The sequence below is a fragment of the Glycine max genome, chromosome 19 (genome assembly GCF_000004515.6).
Source record: "Glycine max cultivar Williams 82 chromosome 19, Glycine_max_v4.0, whole genome shotgun sequence".
In the NCBI taxonomy this organism is placed as follows: domain Eukaryota; kingdom Viridiplantae; phylum Streptophyta; class Magnoliopsida; order Fabales; family Fabaceae; genus Glycine; species Glycine max.
The window spans coordinates 36,921,924-36,940,618 of record NC_038255.2 but is presented as its reverse complement, the minus strand read 5'-3'; the positions used below and the strand labels follow the sequence as shown (position 1 = coordinate 36,940,618).

The following is an 18,695-nucleotide window of genomic DNA, read 5'->3' as shown; positions in this document are numbered from 1 at the left end:
GCTTTATATATGGCATGGTGAGGATATTTTGTAGATATAATGCATTCTTTTTATATAATTAAAATTTTCCCCTAGTTGAAAAAAATAGAGGTATTTATTAGGGGATAAATTTTGTTTCATGGAAATTTTAGATTGAAAAAGTTGGTTTCTGGTATCTACTTTAAAAAATAACATTTTTTGGTAGTGAGGTTTTTTGGGAAATATTTTTAGCTAGTTTTCCATAAAAAAAATTCATGAAAGAGGTGAGAATCTAACTTTCTCGAGTTAAATATTTTTTTAATTGTAGTTAAAATATCACATTACTTTTATTAGATTATTTAATGTGATAAAATAATTAAAGTAATAATTATAACACTCTTAATTGTTAATTTTTCGATCACTTACACTCTACAATATTTCAAATAATACTTTACATCAACTTTTTTATTAGTCACAACTCTTCGTAAGTAGTTACTTTTTATACCTTGACAAACTAATTGCTTTTAAGATTAATGATTATTCCCATAAATCAAGACAAATTTGTAAAGTCTCAAAAATGGTTACCTAGAAAAAGTTTTGATAGGTAGAAAGTTCTGACCAATAATAAAGTTGAGTAGAGTATCTGAAATGTCATAGAATGTGGAGGTCAAGATATCAATAATCAAGAGTATTACAATAACAATATCATGTAACTCTTCAATTATTAGAAAACTTATATAAATATTTCTAAAAACATTTATGACCAATCAAACATATTTTATTTATTCATAATAATCATAATTCTTGAACATAAAAAATCTTTTTTCCTATCAAACTCTTTAAATTCTCACCTTCCCATCAAAAAGTTAGAAATCTAAGTAAAAACATTCATGTGAAACATACTTTCTTAGAAATGTTTATTTTATTTTTAGAATACATATCAAATATGAGAAGTCTAAGATTTTTTATCTATGGTTCTCAACAAACCAAAAACTTTTTTCCCTAGCACATACCTACTCAAAGATAGTAGTAATTTATATAAATTTTAGATTCAGACTTTATTGATATTATTATAAAAATAGAATAAACAAATGAAAGCCACCGAAAAATATCAATAATAAATATAAAATCCAAATGATATGGCATCATAATTTTTTTTAATTTCATTAGTGAGAAAAATATATTAAAATTAGAAAAGTAAATATGTGATATTTTGAATTATTTAATTTAATTACAGTGCCAATAATTGGATTATACTTTATATTTACTATTTTCTACATATTACTATTTACAACCATATTTTATGAATTATTACTACTTTAATATTAATATATTTCAAATATTGTTAAATATTTTTAAAAATAAATTTTATTTATATATATAAAACCGTCTTGAACTGGAAAAGGAAATATATTCATCCTTTTTCCGGGTAAATAAAATATATCAATTTTATTTTACGATAAATATAGGAAAAAATAGTTATACACTAATATAAAATATTTTACACTATCATTCTATCACAACCACCTGATAAGTTTGTTAAATAATTTAAACAATAATTTATAATTAAATAATAATATAAACTTATTTTACACATTCAATATATATACATTAAACTCATGAATATATTCATCTTTGATTCAAAGTGTTTGGTATATTAGTTAATAAACTAACTAAATAGCTGATAAGTATACAAATATATAAAAATATATTTAGTTATTTAATATTAAAAAATTCAAATAAGTTAGTCAAGGTAAAAAACAAAAAACAAATAAGTTAGTAGCCTTTAAATTTGTTTATTTTCATAAGTTAGTTAAAGTACCTTATAAAAATAAGTTAAAAGCTATTAAAATTAGTTTATGTATCAAATATATTTTTATTTTATTTAAGAAAAATATTTTTTAAAAAGAATTTGATCTAATCTAATTCAAAGAATTTTTAAATAATTTTAAATTAACCTAATCTAATTTAAATTATAATGGATCCAAATAATTTGACCAATCTAATTTAAAAACCTATTAAACTAAACCAAAAATATTTTGATCCAAAATCATTGGTTGCTTTTTGTTTTAAAAAAAAATCTTAATCTTAATAGATAAAAAAATAAAAACCAATAGGATATTTTTTTTAAAATGATTTAATCTAGAACATGTTTGAAAAATAGTAATCTTGAAAAAGTAATGATAACAATTCCCCCCGAAAATTCTACTATTAAAAATTAGAAAAATATAAATATAAATATTTCTTCAACATTCAATGAAAAAAAACATCTTCAACATTTTTTAGTCGAAAATTAACACACCTAGTATTTTTGCTAACACCGAAGAGGCATACCAAGTAAGCAACCTTTTTTTTTTTTTGTTATACTAATATAAATAGTTACACAGGTTCTTAAATCTCCCTCTTCTCTCTCTTTCTCTGTGTCTCAAACCCAAAGAACACGGAGTTGGCGGCGACCCTTTCTCTCTCTGATTTCGATCATGGCAGCTGTTGCTCCTTCTTCTGACAGTATCCTTTTCTCATCAACCCTCTTTTCTTTTTTCGTTTCTGTGGTTCCCGTTACCTAAAGTTTCAATCTTTTTTTCTTCAATCTCTGTGCTATGCTAGGTTCCCCATGTGGGTTTTCTTTTTACATCTTGTGTGTAATTCCCTGACAATGGTTTCTATGCTTTCTATCTGTAATCACAGTTATGCACCATTCGTTGGTTTTGAGATGTTTAGGTCATTACTGAAACATGGTGGTCAATTGCTTTAAAGTCAAAACCCTCTTTTTATTTTTATTTCTTCTTTTTGCAAACAACTTATACACACTCTAGAGTATATGCTCCAAAAAGCAAAAAACTAGTAGGATTATGTTAAGAGATATTTTTCTGAGAGGATTTTACAGTGGTGTATTATAATTTTTAATTGCTCAAACTTTCTTCTTTTTTGCTGTTTATCCTAAGTGTTTTTTTTTTATAATTTTTTTTCTTGTGTTTGTGAATTATGATGCTAGATTAGAGTAAATGGTTTTCCTTTACCATACTATGTAGAAACTGCAGATTTATTGCAGAATTTGACTCTGGACTCTGAGTCCAAAGCCATTGGAGTTGCTGAGCCTGCGAAGAAGGCACTTCACTGCTTTTCATTTCATTGCTTCGTGTCTTTTTTTTGTTGGTTTGTGAACTATATAAAACACTAGAGTATTTGGCGTTGTGCTATTTGTGTACAGAATGGACCTGCTTTTTCCAATGGGGCAGCTAAAGGGAGGGCCAAGCCATTCAATCCAAATTCATGCTTTGTTCCAAATGGATACCCATCTGCGTATTATTATGGAGGTAAGGTAAGCTGCCATGGCTTCTGTGGAAAGATATGTTGATCGATTACACAATGGGTGCAAAGCTTGTTTGATAAATATTTGAATGGCCTTTATTATTCTTTTTGGGGAAATCACATGCTGTTAAGTGTTTTTTCAGGTTATGATGGGCAAGGTGATTGGAATGCTTATTCCAGATATATGAACCTTGATGGAGGGATGGCTCAAGTAAGAACCTTGTTCTCTGGTTTCCGGACCTGTGATGATTGTGTCTTTTTATACTGTCATTGAATATCAATTGTTAATTTGTAGTCTGATGAGCATGTAATTGCATCCTTCTTCTGTCTTTCTAAGAAGTGACACCTCGTGTCCATTTTTTGTATTGTTTTTATCCTTCTGTGTTATGATCTGTTTCTTATCATTTTTGTATGATAAAATATAGATTTCAGAAGAAAAGGGGAAGCCTATAACCATCTAATGAAGATTTTATTTGTTGGATCTAATGTCAGGGTGTTTATGGGGATAGCTGCTCTTACATGTACCATCAAGGTTATGGTTATACACCATATGGAACATATGCACCGCCCAATTCGTCTTCTCCAATGATTCAACAAGATGGCCAGCATTATGGGCTGCAACAGTACCAGTATCCTTGTTCTTATTACAAATCTCCAGCTTCTGCTGATGTGTCATTTACTCCAAACAAAATCAGTGTTCCACAAGGAGAAATATCAACTGCTGTTGATGCTGATCGTGTTGCTTCATCAAATGTTATGAATAAAGGACACACTGTTAACATGGCCAATAGTGATTTTACTAATAAAAATGGGTTTAATCCATTTTTAACTAGTTCCCAGCACACATCTTTGAATACAAATGATTCTTATCAAGGGACTAGCTTGCCAGCTTATGCTTCTTTGTCAGGCTATCAGGGTCCAAGAAGCACCCATGGTACACAGCTGCCAGTCCCTTCAGATGTGTCCTTAGTATCTGATAGACAGTCCAAACATGGAGCCAAGGTTGGCTTATCTTCATCAGTAGTGCCTGTGAAAGATTTTACATCTCAAAGGAATCAAAGACTTCCTCAGCCACTTCCACAATACGTGGTATGTTGGAATGGTCATCCCTTTTCCTGATTGCAATTTTCCATTCAGGCAAAGTGAACTTGAATTAATTGAGTTCTTTTTTTTTTCTCTCTCACCACTAAAACCTTTAACCTAAGCCTGTATTCTGTATTTTCTTAATTGAAAATGCTCTAAAAAATTAATTTTATGTTCATCAATCAACTTGGTATTTATATTGTTTTTGTCATTAGTGTTGCTGTTGTGATACATGTTTTAATTGTTTCTGCATTCCAGTGATGCCTTATCATAATCTCGTGTAAATGCTGCATGTCATGCAGAAGATGCAGTAGACCTCTCTATGTTCAATACTGTGGCTTATGCTTGTGGAATCAATTCAAAATTCAACTTAAATATGATTTCTTACTTGCAGAGCATGAGTGGTTCCAGACATCCATCTGGACTTGACCTGGTTTCTGGATTCATGAATGGGATGTATCCAAGCAACAGGATGTACAGCCAATATGGAAACACATTTAGGCCTGATTCTCGTTTTGGATCTGCTGGGTATGGATCTAGAATGGGTTCTTTCGATAGCAAATTTAATGGCACAGGGTATGGCTGCGGTTTAAAAAAAAGCATGGATGGTTTCAGCGAGCTAAATAAGGGACCCAGAGCTGCCAAGAGTTCTGATAATAAAAATATCAAAAGTCTTGGACCTGTCACATTATTACTCAAAGGACAGAACCTTCCAGTGAAGAGTGATAACAAAGAAGTTCCTCCAGTTCCTGACAAGGAACAGTACAATGGGAAAGATTTTGCTGAGAATTATTCTGATGCAAAGTTTTTTGTCATCAAATCCTATAGTGAGGATGATATTCATAAAAGCATAAAATATAGCGCATGGGCAAGCACCCCTAACGGCAATAAAAAGCTGGATGCAGCATATCAGGAAGCCAAGGAGAAGCCCGGTGGCTGTCCCATATTTTTGTTATTTTCGGTTAGTGTCATAGGCAGCATTTAATTGGAAAATTCTTAGATTTTCTTGGTTTCTCTAATATGCTGGTTTCTTCTCATTCATTTTTTGCTACAGGTCAACACTAGTGGGCAGTTTGTTGGTTTAGCAGAGATGTTGGGTCCTGTTGATTTTGGTAAAACTGTAGATTATTGGCAGCAGGACAGGTGGACTGGTTGTTTTTCTGTGAAGTGGCACGTCATAAAGGATATTCCAAATAGCGTGTTGAGGCACATAACGCTTGAAAACAATGAAAACAAACCTGTAACAAATAGCAGGGATACTCAGGAGGTATTTTTCTTAGTGGCTTGTTTCATGATAGCCCATTGAACTCCACCTACTCTACCAAATGCTTATACATGTCCTTCTGCAGGTTAAGTTTGAGAAGGGTGTTCAAATTGCCAAAATTTTCAAGGAGCATTCAAGCCAAACATGCATCTTGGATGATTTTGGGTTCTATGAGGCTCGTGAAAAGGCGACTCAGGAGAAAAAGTCCAAGGAACAGCAGTTACCAAAACAGGTAATATAATGTTTTCACATCTTTTAGTACAAATTCTCAAACTTGACATGTATAAATTTTTCAGTGCCGTCTTTTATCAATTTCCTCCTTTTATACGTCAGCTAAATTGAGTTCGTTCAAAACAGGTCAGCAAGCCCAGTGATTTCACATTTGGGACAGTTACATTTCCAAAGTCTCTTGATGCAACCTTGATGAATGAAGCTGCTACTGCAAATGCAGCAGAGGGAAGAATGAATGCAGAAGGGCTGGTAGAAGGGAATGGATCGACCCCAACACTTGGAGATTCTTCCAAGAGCTGTTAAACCAATGATAGTCATTTGCTGATTTTTGTTTTTGTTTGTTTATTCCCTTTTGCTTTAGTCAGGTAGTGTGAGTTGTGGTGTTTTTTGAGTTTCAAGTTACTTCGCTTATGTGATCTTGGTCTGGAGTGGAGTCTCTGATTTTAGCGTTTTTCTTTTGTTTCGTTTAATAAAATGTGTTTGTTTTTAGTAGTCATAATTTCATATGGATAGGTCAAATGAATTTTAAACTAAAATATATTAGCAAATGCTAATCAGTGTTCTCGGGTGTTGGTTAAGAAATTAAAAGGAGAAATTTTTTAACAGGAATGTGCAAAATTCTGTTCGTGATTTTTTTTATGTTTTCTTGTGATTTCCAGTTTTTTATAAGAAATCATTTTTCTTTTAATTTCTTAACCAATGTCTCTGAAAGTCTCTGATTAAAAAGAGCCAAATATATTTGGTAATTGTAGTAATTAAGTACTTTTTAAAGTATTTTATCATAATGATGTCTAATTAAGTTAATGGGCGTCTTTACATTGCAAGGATGTTATAGTATTTTCTTGAGTAGGAAAATATTAAATTAAAAAAGGCATTCATATAAGTAATGATTATAGGTTAAAATGTATTTTGTTTTTATAAAATACCTAAAATTTGTTTTAGTACCTGGAATTAAACTTAGAGCATCTCCAATGGAGGGTGCATTCATGATTTATTAGGTTAAGGAACGGTTTCTTGTAAATTCTTCTGTATTGAAGTATAATGACGTGGTAAAGTGGATTCCTTGGTTGCTCAGGATAGTTTCTTATATAAAAAACTCTAATCTTTGAATTTCTTATAGTTTCTTAGGATTTCTTGTATTGAAGTAAAATTTTACATGAGTTTTTTATGAATGATATGACACTGCGAGGAATGGTATGGGGATCACAAAAAGATGATTAAGAAACCTAAATGAGTTTCTTACATTGGAGATGCTCTTAGTTTTAGTCGAATCTACAGTGGTGGTGGATTGTGCACACATGTCATGGCTTTATCTCGGACAATCTCACATAGCTTTCTCTCTCCTGCTTCTCCCTCCATGCCCCTCTTTCACCGTTGCAGCGGTGAGGACGTTAAGATCCAAATCACAACTTTCTCTCGTTAGCGACACCAACATCATCGTCCTCGCCCTCTGAACCTCCAAGGACCCCGACATTTCCCCCTTCTCCAAACTCCCTCCGTACATTGCTTTCATGATTTTCTTTGGGCTAGCTCTTTGTCACGTTTTTTTCTTCTTTTTTTTTATTTTGTTACGTTTGGTTTGCATTATTCTTGGCTTAGTGATGCTGATTCAATTGGAGTAAAGGCCTGATCCGGTGACATCATCCTCGCGGCTAGGCCTTTGCATTTCATTGTTGTGCTTGTGTGTTTTTTCTGGATCTGAGAAGACGGGTTCCATTCTTGCATTTTTTTTTAAAAAAACTTTTTTTTTTTACAATTTTGTGAGGGTCTTTAACAGTAAGAAATTGTGTTTTTCTTTTTTTTACTTTTCATGCAATTAGTGGAGGGTTTTTAACCCCCCAAAATTGCATTTTAAAATGTAAATAAAAAAATGTTAAATAGCTAGTTTCAAGAAAAAAAAAATCAAACATTCTAATTTTGTAAGGATGAAAAATGGACAAATTTTTTTGCAAGGACAGAATGAAGACGAAAAATGTATTTTAATGATGATTAAATAATAATATCTTAAATGTTAGTTGCTACAATGGGTTGCTTGAATAAGTTGTGTATATAAGTAATCTTTGTTTAATTAATTATTAGTAAAAGAGAACATTTGTCTCAATTAAAAAATTTAATAACTTTAGTATTATAGTAAACTTTTGGGTAAAATTTTTAAATCTATGTAACATTATACTTGTGATGATATAAGACTATTTTTCTGTTTTAATATTTCTTCAAGGATGAACTCACAATTAAAATAAATCAGAAGGAGAGGGGAGGGGGTTAAAAGTATTCATGTTAAAGAGAAATGTGAAAAATAAGAAACCACCAACACTTGTGTACCACTTTTTCGTTTCTAGTGTGTTGGATTTGATTAACAACACAACAAAGTAAATTTAATAACTTGAAACTTCCCCGGCAGTAGCCAAATAAAGAAAAAGAAAAGAAAAGAAAAGTACACCCTTAGAATAAAAAAATAAAATAAAAAAGCCAAAATGGATAACAAGGGAGATTTGTGGCACTGCTGAGTTGCACTTCTTGTCCGTTTAGAAATCATTGGATTGACCCTTTCAGGCCAACAAGGGAGATTTGTGGCACTGCTTACTTGGCAACATAAAGCCCCCGTTTTAGAGTAAGCAAAAAGCCAACAAAAAGCGCTTTTTTTAAAAAAATATATCTAAAATAATAATCCAAAGACAATAGTTGTGTTGTGTTCAGTTAAGGGTGAGCCTTAGCAACAACATGCTCATCACTATTCTGTGTGGAACCTGTTAAATGTGCTATAGCTTATTTCAACTTCTCCATGGCTTCTTTTCTTTCCTTATCTCTTCCCAAATTAAACTTAATAAAGGCCTCTTCAGCAGCTAACACCAATACAACAACCACTCTTCCCACAGCTGAGACACTCAATGAGAAATTTGGCAGGAAAGGCATCAAGTTCTTGGAGTCTGATAACATTCCCATAGTTGAGCTAACAGTGAGAAATGGCAGCTCCTTGAGGCTGAGGATACCTGATGCTCATGTGACATCATACAAACCAAAAGTTAATTGGAAAGATGATGGCTTCCAGGAGGTTCTTTACACAATTCCTGCAACTGAAACTGGCCCTTACAAGGCCAAAGGTGGGGTTGGTTTGGTCATGAATGAATTGCTGCAACCTGGAGCCAAAGGGTTGCTCCCTTCCACTTTGGAGTGGACTGTAAATGATGTTGATTCTGATTCCATTGATGCTCTCCAGGTGCCCTTTGATATACCCCCTTTGCTTATGTGCTTCTGATTTATCTATCATTCACCTTACCGTATACCACAACGTGTATGTCTAGATTAAAGTTAGGAGAGCTCAAAAGTATTTTTACTTTAGAAATAACTTTTTTTTCCTCAATTCATTCATTGGAATGCACAATTTTACATTGACATTTGTAAAAGTACTTTTTTTACTTTAAACCAAACATAGTCATAATTAATGTATGTTTGGATATCAGATATCAAAGCTCATTCAGAAGTATTTTTACTTTTTAAGTGACGATTTTTTCTTTTTTCCTTTTTTATCTTGAAATTCAGGAATATGCATTGAAATTTTCAAAAAGCACATTCCTAACTTTTTACTCTCCTGACTGACATTCAAACAATACTTCCTTCATTTCAAAACTAAAGATATTTTAGCATTTTTAGTTTTGTTTCAAAACTATAAATTTTTTACAAATCCAAGACTAAATTCAAAACTTTTTTCCAACTATACACTTGTCCACTACATTACATTGTTTCTAGACTCTCCACTATCCAAATATTTATGCTTAATGATGATTCCAACAACATGATTAAATAGGAGTACTTTTGTCTAAAATTTTATCAATTAATATTTCTTAATGGATGTACACTACCCTTAAACATCTATAGTTTTGAAACTGGAGGAAGTACTAATTCAAAAGCATGTTCCCAACTTTTATCCAAACATACAATTAGTCTTCTTTTGTACCGTGAAGCACTGAAACTTGGGGTTTGCTTTTGTTGCTTTCTTCATTGCTTCTATTCTTTTTCTTGCAGCTTGAATTAAGCTGCACTAGTAGATTCTTTGACATCACATACATTGTGACCCTCTATCCTGTGAGCATGGCCACAGCAGTTGTAGCTAAGAACATAGGCCCCAAGCCTGCCACTCTAACCAATGCTATTCTAAGCCATTTTAGATTCAAGAAAAGAGGTGAAACAGCAATTCAAGGCCTCAGAAGCTGCTCATATATTCCACACGCTCCTCCATCTTCTCCCTTTCAAATCTTGACCCCATCAGAAGCTACCATATCTGAGCCTCCTAGATGGTTGTCCTTTGGTAATGAGCCTGAAGCCAAGCCCGGCACGTGGGGTCAGCAAGCTTTGTCTATTACCCTCCTTGAGAATAAGATGAGTAGAGTTTATGCTGCGCCTCCAAAGGAAAGATTAAAGGCATTCTATAACACCCCTCCCTCCAAGTATGAAACCATTGATCAGGTTAGAATGATTAACAAAGTGTACCCTCTAACCGAACATCCAAATTTTGTTGGGTAAAATATGTTTTCGGTACCAAAAAATATTTTGAAATTCAAGCTTAGTTAGTTATAAAAATTTAATAGTTTAGTCCTAACATTTGAGGGCAAGCAAAGTTGTGCTTGATTACTAGTTGGTCATGCGTTTGAATCTAGAAATACGTAAGGATAAGACTGTTAAAAATATTCGATTTATGTTAAAATGTAAGGACTAAAAACTTACTATATATAGGAACTAAATATAACATTTTGAAATATTTTGGGGGACAAACATATTCTATCCAAGAATTTATTTCATGCACCAAATTTAGTGAAAGTTTTTATTGAAAAGATTCTGTTGGATTTTCAGGGACGTGGGCTTTGCTTCAGGGTGATAAGAATGGGTTTTGAGGATATTTATTTATCAAGCCCTGGTTCCTTGTCAGAGAAATATGGAAAGGACTACTTCATCTGCACTGGCCCTGCTTCAATACTGGTGCCTGTGACTGTAAATCCTGGTGAAGAATGGAGAGGGGCACAAGTTATTGAGCATGATAATTTAACATGATTAGCTTGTTCAAAAATCCAATGAGAAGTAAGAAATCGAGTCTAAAGATGTGAAAAGTCATAATATAACTATTAGCTTCTCAGTAAAGATGAAAAAACACGTCTGAGACGTGGAACCAAACACGTTTTTACATCTAAAATCTTTCCCTTCTCTCTCTCTTTCTTTCTTTCTTCTTCCTGCTTCTCCTCCATTTTGATTTTTTTTTTAATTTTTTTTTTCTGGAGCAGGGTTTGTATTGTTCTTCCCTAAAACTATGTATATTTTGTTTATTTGATTTATGTCCAATAGTCAAATACTATATCAATAAAAGAGGTTACATAATGCTTGCTGATTTTTCGTTTCAATGGATCCCTTAAAGCTGGTGCCTAAATGATGAAAACTACTTCTCATAATGTATTTTACATCTGTGCCTGCTTGACATAAGATAAAACCTTGATCAAGAAGAACAAGATTGAAGTTTGCATATATTTTGGGTTCTTGTGGCTCTGCATTACTACACTTCCAACTAATAATAACGCAGTCACCCTCCTCCCTAAGGCATAGATTAAAACCAATTCCAGTGAAATCTCTTTTGTCATTTTTCCTTGCTCTACGGTTCAAACAAAAACTATATACTTTTCAATTTTCACACAATCGACTGCACTAAAATTGTGTCAAAGTTCTATGTTGTTAACTGTATTGAATCAAGATTAATCTAGGAAATATTGAGTTGAGAATATTTCTTTTTCAGGTTTAATAAAAAGTTGCAGATAATAATTTTTGGTACATTTTATTCCTAAGATAATTATGTTTTCATGTTGAGAGAGATTTTATTTTCTGTCCCACTAGAGGAGGGTGAAAAAGTTTAATCCCGAGATGGTTAGAAACTGAGAATACATTTTGTGGGATAAGAAGTTTCCCTTCATACCCTTGTGACTTGCCTTCATCCGGCATTTCCTAACAAGAAGCCTTCATTTCCTTATTTCAGAAGGCATTGGAACCGAACCAGGACTGTGTGGTGGCCAAACAAACAAAACTTTCTGTGAATCATATTGATTAATCTTGGACATTATGTCGGTCATTTACATCAAGAGGTTAGACCTTGATCATTTATCAGAGACCACGTCTATTATGAAAATTGTTCCATTAATCCTTAGTTACCTCCAAGATCCCCTCCATCAGTTGCTAAAAATCCAACTCTAATAATTTAAGCTAAAAAATCTAACGAACCCAACTCATTATGCATATTTATGGAGCATATATTTATTAATATTAAATATTGTTAAAATAAAATGTATCTAAACTATTATATAATATACTATAAACTGTTATACTACTTTTTAGTTTTTTTCATTTCATTTATCGTTTCATTTGTTATAGCTTGTTTACTATTACGGCATCATTTTTAATTTTAAAAGATTATATTTAAAGATTCAGTATTTTTAGATATCAAATTTATACCAATTAAAATTATAATATTATATATTTATTTGTTTATTTACTTATTTCAGCACCTTTCCTTTAGTTTAGTGAGTCTTATTCATTTAATCTACTAAAATAAATGAATGATAAATTCAACTATGCTGTTATGCCGTACAAACCAACACCAACAGTCACTTTAAGGGGTTATTTTTATTTTTCATAAATACACTATCTCTTTCTCAATTTACACTATTTTATAATTTAATTCTTAATATATACTGTTTTGAGACCTTCTCTCTTCTTTTTGTTTTTTTTTAATTTAAAATATTATAAAATATAAATATTATATTATATAATTTTTTAATTAGTTTTAAAATTACTTATTTATTAAATTAAATTTTATTTTATTTTTTAATTTTTTTAAAGAAAATGATTATATTTAATAAAAATTCAGATTTTAAATAAAAATATTCACCTAAAAATATGTTAAATAAATTAAATAATAAAACAAAAATAATTATATTTAATAATATCATTTTCTTTAAAAAAATAAAAAACAAAATTATAAAATTTAATTTAATAAATAAGTAATTTTAAAATCAATTAAAAAAATTACATAATATAATATTTATATTTTATAATATTTTAAATTAAAAAAAAAACAAAGAAAAAGTCCCAAATAATATATATTGGAAATTAAATTGTAAAGTAGTATAAATTAGGAAAAAGCAAAGAGAGAAAGTGTATTTAAAAAAAAAAAAAAAACCGTCACTTTAGCCGGTCAATATGGTTGTACCGTTCATACCTACTGAAGTGCATTGATCAAGAGCAATATCCTACGTGTTTCAATCCTCCTTACAAATCATAGAAAAAGTGAGGTAAAACTCCTAAAAACATAGAATTTACCAATGCCACAATAAAAAAACCAAAAGATTTTCATGACATCAACTCTTCATATGTGCATCACCCACCAGCCTCTATTTTAACTGAACATAACCAAAAGATCCACTTTTGTTTCCACTTCACTAGAAAGTAAAATTCTCAATAAGTTCTCGAATTGTTTACAGGAAAACAAAACATATAATACTCCTGCTATGCTGAATTTTCCAACACTGTTGGAATTAACAACTACTTTCACATAATAAGCATACCTAAAGTGCTCATAATTTTGAGGATGTTATGTTGGCACAAGATAATGACCTTCATCCTGACTATTGATCCAAAGCAATGGAGTGGCCACTGCAAGTAGAACACATGAAAGACCACAAACCAATTTATATGTAGTCTTAGCATTTCTGTTTACAGGAACCACTTCGGTATGCATCTGCTTATCGGCATCTGCAGGAATGTCATCTGTTGATGAGACTGACTCTGAGCTACCTTGGAACTCAACCTCAGCACAACCTTCAATTACTTCACTGTCACACTTGTTCGTGTCATCTGCAAAACCGTTTTGGTCGTATTTAGAAGCTGGACTCCACTCAATGTTGTCTGAGGATAGACTTCTATACCTTCTATTCTGCTTCCTAGAGCAACCCAAAGACACATCACTTGAATCTTGAAGAGAGTGGATGAGCTTCCTAGGGGTCTCAAAGATTTTTATGCTGTCAACAGTTGCCTGAGTGTGTGACCTCTGATTAACACGAGCAAAGACACAATGTGTGAACTCCATGAGTAAACAAGTAATTAAACCAGAAACATTGCAGCTTAGACAATCATTGAAATTTCAATTATACAACAAAAGCAAAAGCATGATTTGAAGTACTGCACCAAAAGTCTAAAATAGACACCTTTTAAAGGTGTCAAAAATTAAGTTTGCATAAAGATGTATGCACTCGGAGACTCTATTTAGGTGAATGGCACATAAAAAAGAAATATTATGCATTTTGGGTCAGGTGTTATCATTCTAACTTTCTCAGTGTAATGGAACATTGTCAAACATTAAATTCATAAACACTTGAGGGAATAAAAAAGTTAACCATTTCTCAATAAATAAATGGATGGTAAATCAAACTATTCAAATGTTAACCAACAACACTAAGAAAATTTGCTTCTGTTAGAATTTCCCTGAAAAAGCAAATTCTACAATTTGCAGTAAAAAAAAATGAATCCAGGAGGTTAAGACTTAAGAACTAAGATGAATTTGGGATGAAATAAAAGGACTCGTACTCCATGGTTCTATTGGTAATTGGTATGTTCTGTCCTGTAAACTGTTACCTTTTCTCTAATATGGGAAAAAAGAATGCAACATTCAACCATTTATTGTTGACAAGGGTGAATATGAAAACAAGGGGACAAAATATGACTTTAGGAAATGTCTCAAATATACAAATCATAGAAATATGACAGAAGGAGAAACTTACTAGTGGACTTGTGGTGGTACTTTTGGATACTCCATGCCTGGTATTTCTGCCCATGAAACCAGCAAACTCCTCTGTATAGTCTCCCTCTCCATTAGAAAACTCGTGAATCAATGAATGCTCTAACAAAGCACCTTCTTTTCCTACTTGTGAAAACAAGCCATCCTTCAGAGAAACATCAACCCCTCCGTTTTCATTACTCCAAAGCTTCCTAGTCACGCTTCTTTGTCCATAGTCTAAGTTGCTTGAAATAGGAGACCCAACAGATTCATATCCAGAGAAAAAGTCGAATGTACTCGATTCTGGTGTAAGAGAGGAAGGAGTATGTTCTCCTTCACCAGAAGAAGTATTCTCTCCCTCCATATAGTCTTCTTCTCTCCTACTAAAGTTTGATCCTGTCACTGAAGCAGGACTTTTAGCATATCTTGGTTTTTTATCACTTGCAATTCTCTTGGCAGTTTGCAAAGCCTCAAGTGCCGCACCTTGCACAAATGCCATTTTATCAGATTGGCACTTGTCCATCTCCTCAATTATCAATTCAATCTCTGAGAATATGCTTCTAGAGTCCAAACTTCTCATCAAGTAGTTGATCATCTGAATGGATGAAAGCCTTTTCTGAGAATTCCCCTCCACAAGGCCAGCATTCAGTATTCTTATTCCAGATTGTACTAGCAACCTTGCATACGCTTCAATGATCAAAGCATTGCGCTTGGCCAACGACATAACTAGGCCCATGTGTGAGTTGGTTTGACCAGACTTTCCATCTAATGCCACAGCAACATTCTGGCAAACCCTATTGACCAACTCATCTGAAGCAAACCTCCAATTTTCAGAATCCACCAGAGCCTTCAAGCAAAGAGCAGCACCCGAAGTAAGACTCTCCTGAGAACTCGAAAGGGAATCAGAAAGAGGCGTGCAAAGGGACTGAATAATGTGCCTCTTTTTATCTTCTGGGGTTGAGGGGTCAATTCCATATCTTGCAATTGCAGGAACCACCTTTGAGCAAGCCTGTTGGAGAGGGAAGGACCCTGCACTTGAAGCCAAAGTCTTGACTATAGTTCTCATGATGCTGTCTATCAAGGGAACAATTTTGACACCGTGAACCCGTGCAAGAACTTCATAGATTGAAATTGTGAACTCCCCTGAACAATTTTCCTTGCTCTCAGAAACCTTTGCAAGAAAGAAAGGAATGGCCTTATAATCCAAATCTTTCACATAGGATTTCAACGCCTTCATGGCGGATTTGCGGCTATCTTCATCTTTCTCAAGATTTGCCAGCTCTTGCCTCACCAAAGGGCTGAGACTCCTACCCATTTTTTGAACTACAACCAAACATACACCACCGTAAGCAATAATGAAAACGAAGTGAAATAATATATATATAAAAAAACACCAAGTGCAAACATTTCAAGGACATTGCAGTAAGAGAAATCAAAAGTTCAGAACTTTTCTAAACAGAAAAAAAAAAAAAAAAACAAATCGGTGAAAAAGCCACTAGACTGAAACCCTATTGCACCCTTCCCCTAACACTGAATCTGCAACCATTGAACATAAAAACATAATCTTTTGGGGCATTCAAGAGAAGGGTAAGCTCAGTTTTTTTTCTTTTTGCCTTCTTGAAAAGAAAACACGTACATTCAGTTATCCCAAGAAAGAAGAAAAATTACGAGAATTACACTAGTGGAGGGGCAAAACGGTTGAAAATTGAAGCTAGAAAACTCACCGTAGAGTAAAGAAGATGCAGAGATTTCGCAGCAGTTGAATGAAGGAAAGCAGAAAGAGATCTTAAGAAGAAGAAGCAGCAGTGAGACCAATATTCAAAAATTGTTCTTTCAAATTCCGCCGCTATCCCTCACTGTGGGCCCCACACAATTCAGAAAAATATGCTTCCGAAATTGCCCCTGATTCATGACTTTTTGAATTAGTAACTGGCCATAATAAAAGAGCTTTGACCAGCATATAATTAAGAGCTTTGACCAGCAAAATCCTACCAATTACAAAGGGTTCTTCAATATTTATAATTTATAACAGGGAGTTGCTAGGTGCACCCAACGTTTTTTCTGGTGTACCCAACATTTTTTGAAAATGGTAAAATTGTCCCTGCCTTTTCTCTCTTTTTAAAAGTTGTGTTTTTTTTTTAAAAAAAAACCAGAGCAGCCATTGCTGCACACTCTTCTTCTCGCTTTTTTCTCTTCGGTGTCGTATTTTCTTCGATTTCTTGGCAACAATTAGGTTCGATGAAGGTAAAGGTAGCGGTGTTCAGTGTTGCGGTGATCGTCATCGGCATACGAGGTATGCATTTTTGTTGCTTGTGCGTTCAAGTGTACAGTTGATCGTGCGGATCAAGTAGCTTTACGAATCAACTTGATCCGCAGAAGATTTGCGGAGAAGAAGAAGCGGCTGGGTGTTGGGTGTAGAGTTTTTAAATAAATTTGGCAGAGATATTAAAGTCTTTTTCACTTAAGTGTTGGGTGCACCTAGCATCTCCCTTTATAATATATTATTATTATTATTATTATTAAAAAAAATTATTATAAATCTATGAGATTTTATAAATTTTATTTTTCATTTGATGATATTCACCCATAATTTAGTAATTTTCATTAATTTTTAAAGTCCAACTTGAATAAATATATCCATACATATTTGTAAGAAATAAGAAGATAAATTAAAATATTTTTTATAAAAGAATTGATCCATTTTTTTAGTTTCTTTTACTATCGGTTCTTTTGGAGAATTATTTTATTTTAAAAAATTGGGATATATTTATTAATTGTAGGTTTAACTATTGTTTTAATTCTTGAATCTGGTATCCCTAAAATTTAAAAGTTTTTTTGTTCCTGAATTTTAAAAAATTACTTTTTGTAGTTCTGACATAATAAATTGATATTTTGTATCAATTTTTAAGCATTTTGTGAAGATTTTTTTTAGTATTTTGTGATAGTTTTTAAATGTAAATTCAAGTGGCTAAAAAATAAAAATTAACTTAAGACAGATAAAAAATTGTCATAAAATATCAATTTATTATATTAGTGACTAAAAAAATGCAATTTTCAAAATTTTGAAACTAAAAACAGTATTTTTAAATTTAAAGGATTAAAAAAAGTGATTGTTAATACAACAATTTTTGTTTTCATACGAAGCCAATAAATAAGATACAAAAGAAATATTGTTCTTTTATAAATATATGTTCTCGGTAGTAAAATGTATTTTAAAAAATACAGTAAATAAAATTTAAACCAAAATTTTCATGAGAAAGAATTAACCTTTTTTATCCATATTATTTAAGATTTTTTTTTTTACTTTTTTAATAACTTCTTACCTTCCGTAAAAAAAATATTATTCTTTATTTTATCTTTTGTATTATTTTTTCAAGTGAGAAAGAAATAATATTTTATTTTCTTCTTGTGTATTGTTTTTTCACTTCTAGTAAGAGAAAAAAAGATTCTTCAATTTTTTTCTTTAATAAGATGTTTGAGACCTTTTACAAAATATTTTAATTTTTTTTATTTGAAAGACATTACACAAATTTTTTAAAAATTCTTTGATAGAATCTCTCATGCTCTTAAATGATCAATTTTATAATTACATAATATTTTACTTAATATATTAGTAAAAATAATGAAATTAGAGAGAGAAAAAAATCTTACCTTTTGAGAGAATAACTTTTGCCAATTGAATCCTTTACATGACTTCTTGCAAGTTGCAATACTAGTTGTTGAAGACCTTGACAAGAAAAACAATTTTGTTAATAAGGTGTTAAATAAAACATAACTTGAAAAAGAAGAGTAGAGGAGTAGAGAGAAAAGCATAGAAGAGAAGAATTTAGAGAAAATAATAATTGTGTGTATTTTTTTAAAAGATAAGTAATTTTATTTATAGATACAAAAGATAATTGATCAACAAATAAGTGGAGTAGTTCGTTTGAATGGTCCTAAACTCGATCTTTTAGGCAAGATTTTGGAGTCAAATCTTTTTTATGAAAAAAACATGATTCAGAGAAGAAAAAAAACTCAAATAAAGGTAATTAATTATCACAT

At 31.9% G+C, this 18,695-nt stretch overlaps 3 protein-coding genes across 6 annotated transcripts; 2 read left to right on the top strand and 1 right to left on the bottom strand.

Moving 5' to 3' along the window:
- Positions 1-2,307: 2,307 nt before the first annotated feature.
- LOC100818027 (YTH domain-containing protein ECT2) lies at positions 2,308-6,340 on the top strand. Of its 3 annotated transcripts, XM_006604160.3 has the most exons (10): positions 2,308-2,466; positions 2,991-3,067; positions 3,170-3,275; positions 3,414-3,481; positions 3,763-3,899; positions 4,152-4,359; positions 4,748-5,314; positions 5,408-5,620; positions 5,703-5,849; positions 5,975-6,340. In XM_006604160.3, exons 1-10 carry the CDS (start codon positions 2,439-2,441, stop codon positions 6,149-6,151), a joined length of 1,728 nt encoding a protein of 575 aa, XP_006604223.1. In that variant the 5' UTR covers positions 2,308-2,438; the 3' UTR covers positions 6,152-6,340. The 3 variants fall into 3 exon arrangements, with proteins under 3 accessions (XP_006604223.1, XP_003553331.1, XP_006604224.1); XM_003553283.4 differs by having other exon boundaries at positions 3,763-4,359; XM_006604161.3 differs by lacking the exons at positions 2,308-2,466; positions 2,991-3,067 and having other exon boundaries at positions 3,173-3,280; positions 3,763-4,359.
- A 2,151-nt stretch (positions 6,341-8,491) lies between these two features.
- Positions 8,492-11,225, top strand: LOC100788455 (photosynthetic NDH subunit of subcomplex B 2, chloroplastic). Its single transcript, XM_003553961.5, has 3 exons — positions 8,492-9,065; positions 9,872-10,312; positions 10,697-11,225. The coding sequence occupies exons 1-3, from the start codon at positions 8,631-8,633 to the stop codon at positions 10,892-10,894; spliced, it is 1,074 nt and encodes a 357-aa protein (XP_003554009.1). The 5' UTR covers positions 8,492-8,630; the 3' UTR covers positions 10,895-11,225.
- A 1,987-nt stretch (positions 11,226-13,212) lies between these two features.
- Positions 13,213-16,479, bottom strand: LOC102659858 (protein SINE1). Of its 2 annotated transcripts, XM_014772174.3 has the most exons (4): positions 16,379-16,479; positions 14,659-15,977; positions 13,807-13,928; positions 13,594-13,735 (listed from the first exon to the last, which is right to left on the bottom strand). In XM_014772174.3, the coding sequence occupies exons 2-4, from the start codon at positions 15,967-15,969 to the stop codon at positions 13,732-13,734; spliced, it is 1,437 nt and encodes a 478-aa protein (XP_014627660.1). In that variant the 5' UTR covers positions 15,970-15,977; positions 16,379-16,479; the 3' UTR covers positions 13,594-13,731. The 2 variants fall into 2 exon arrangements, with proteins under 2 accessions (XP_006604222.1, XP_014627660.1); XM_006604159.4 differs by having other exon boundaries at positions 13,213-13,928.
- Positions 16,480-18,695: the final 2,216 nt, after the last annotated feature.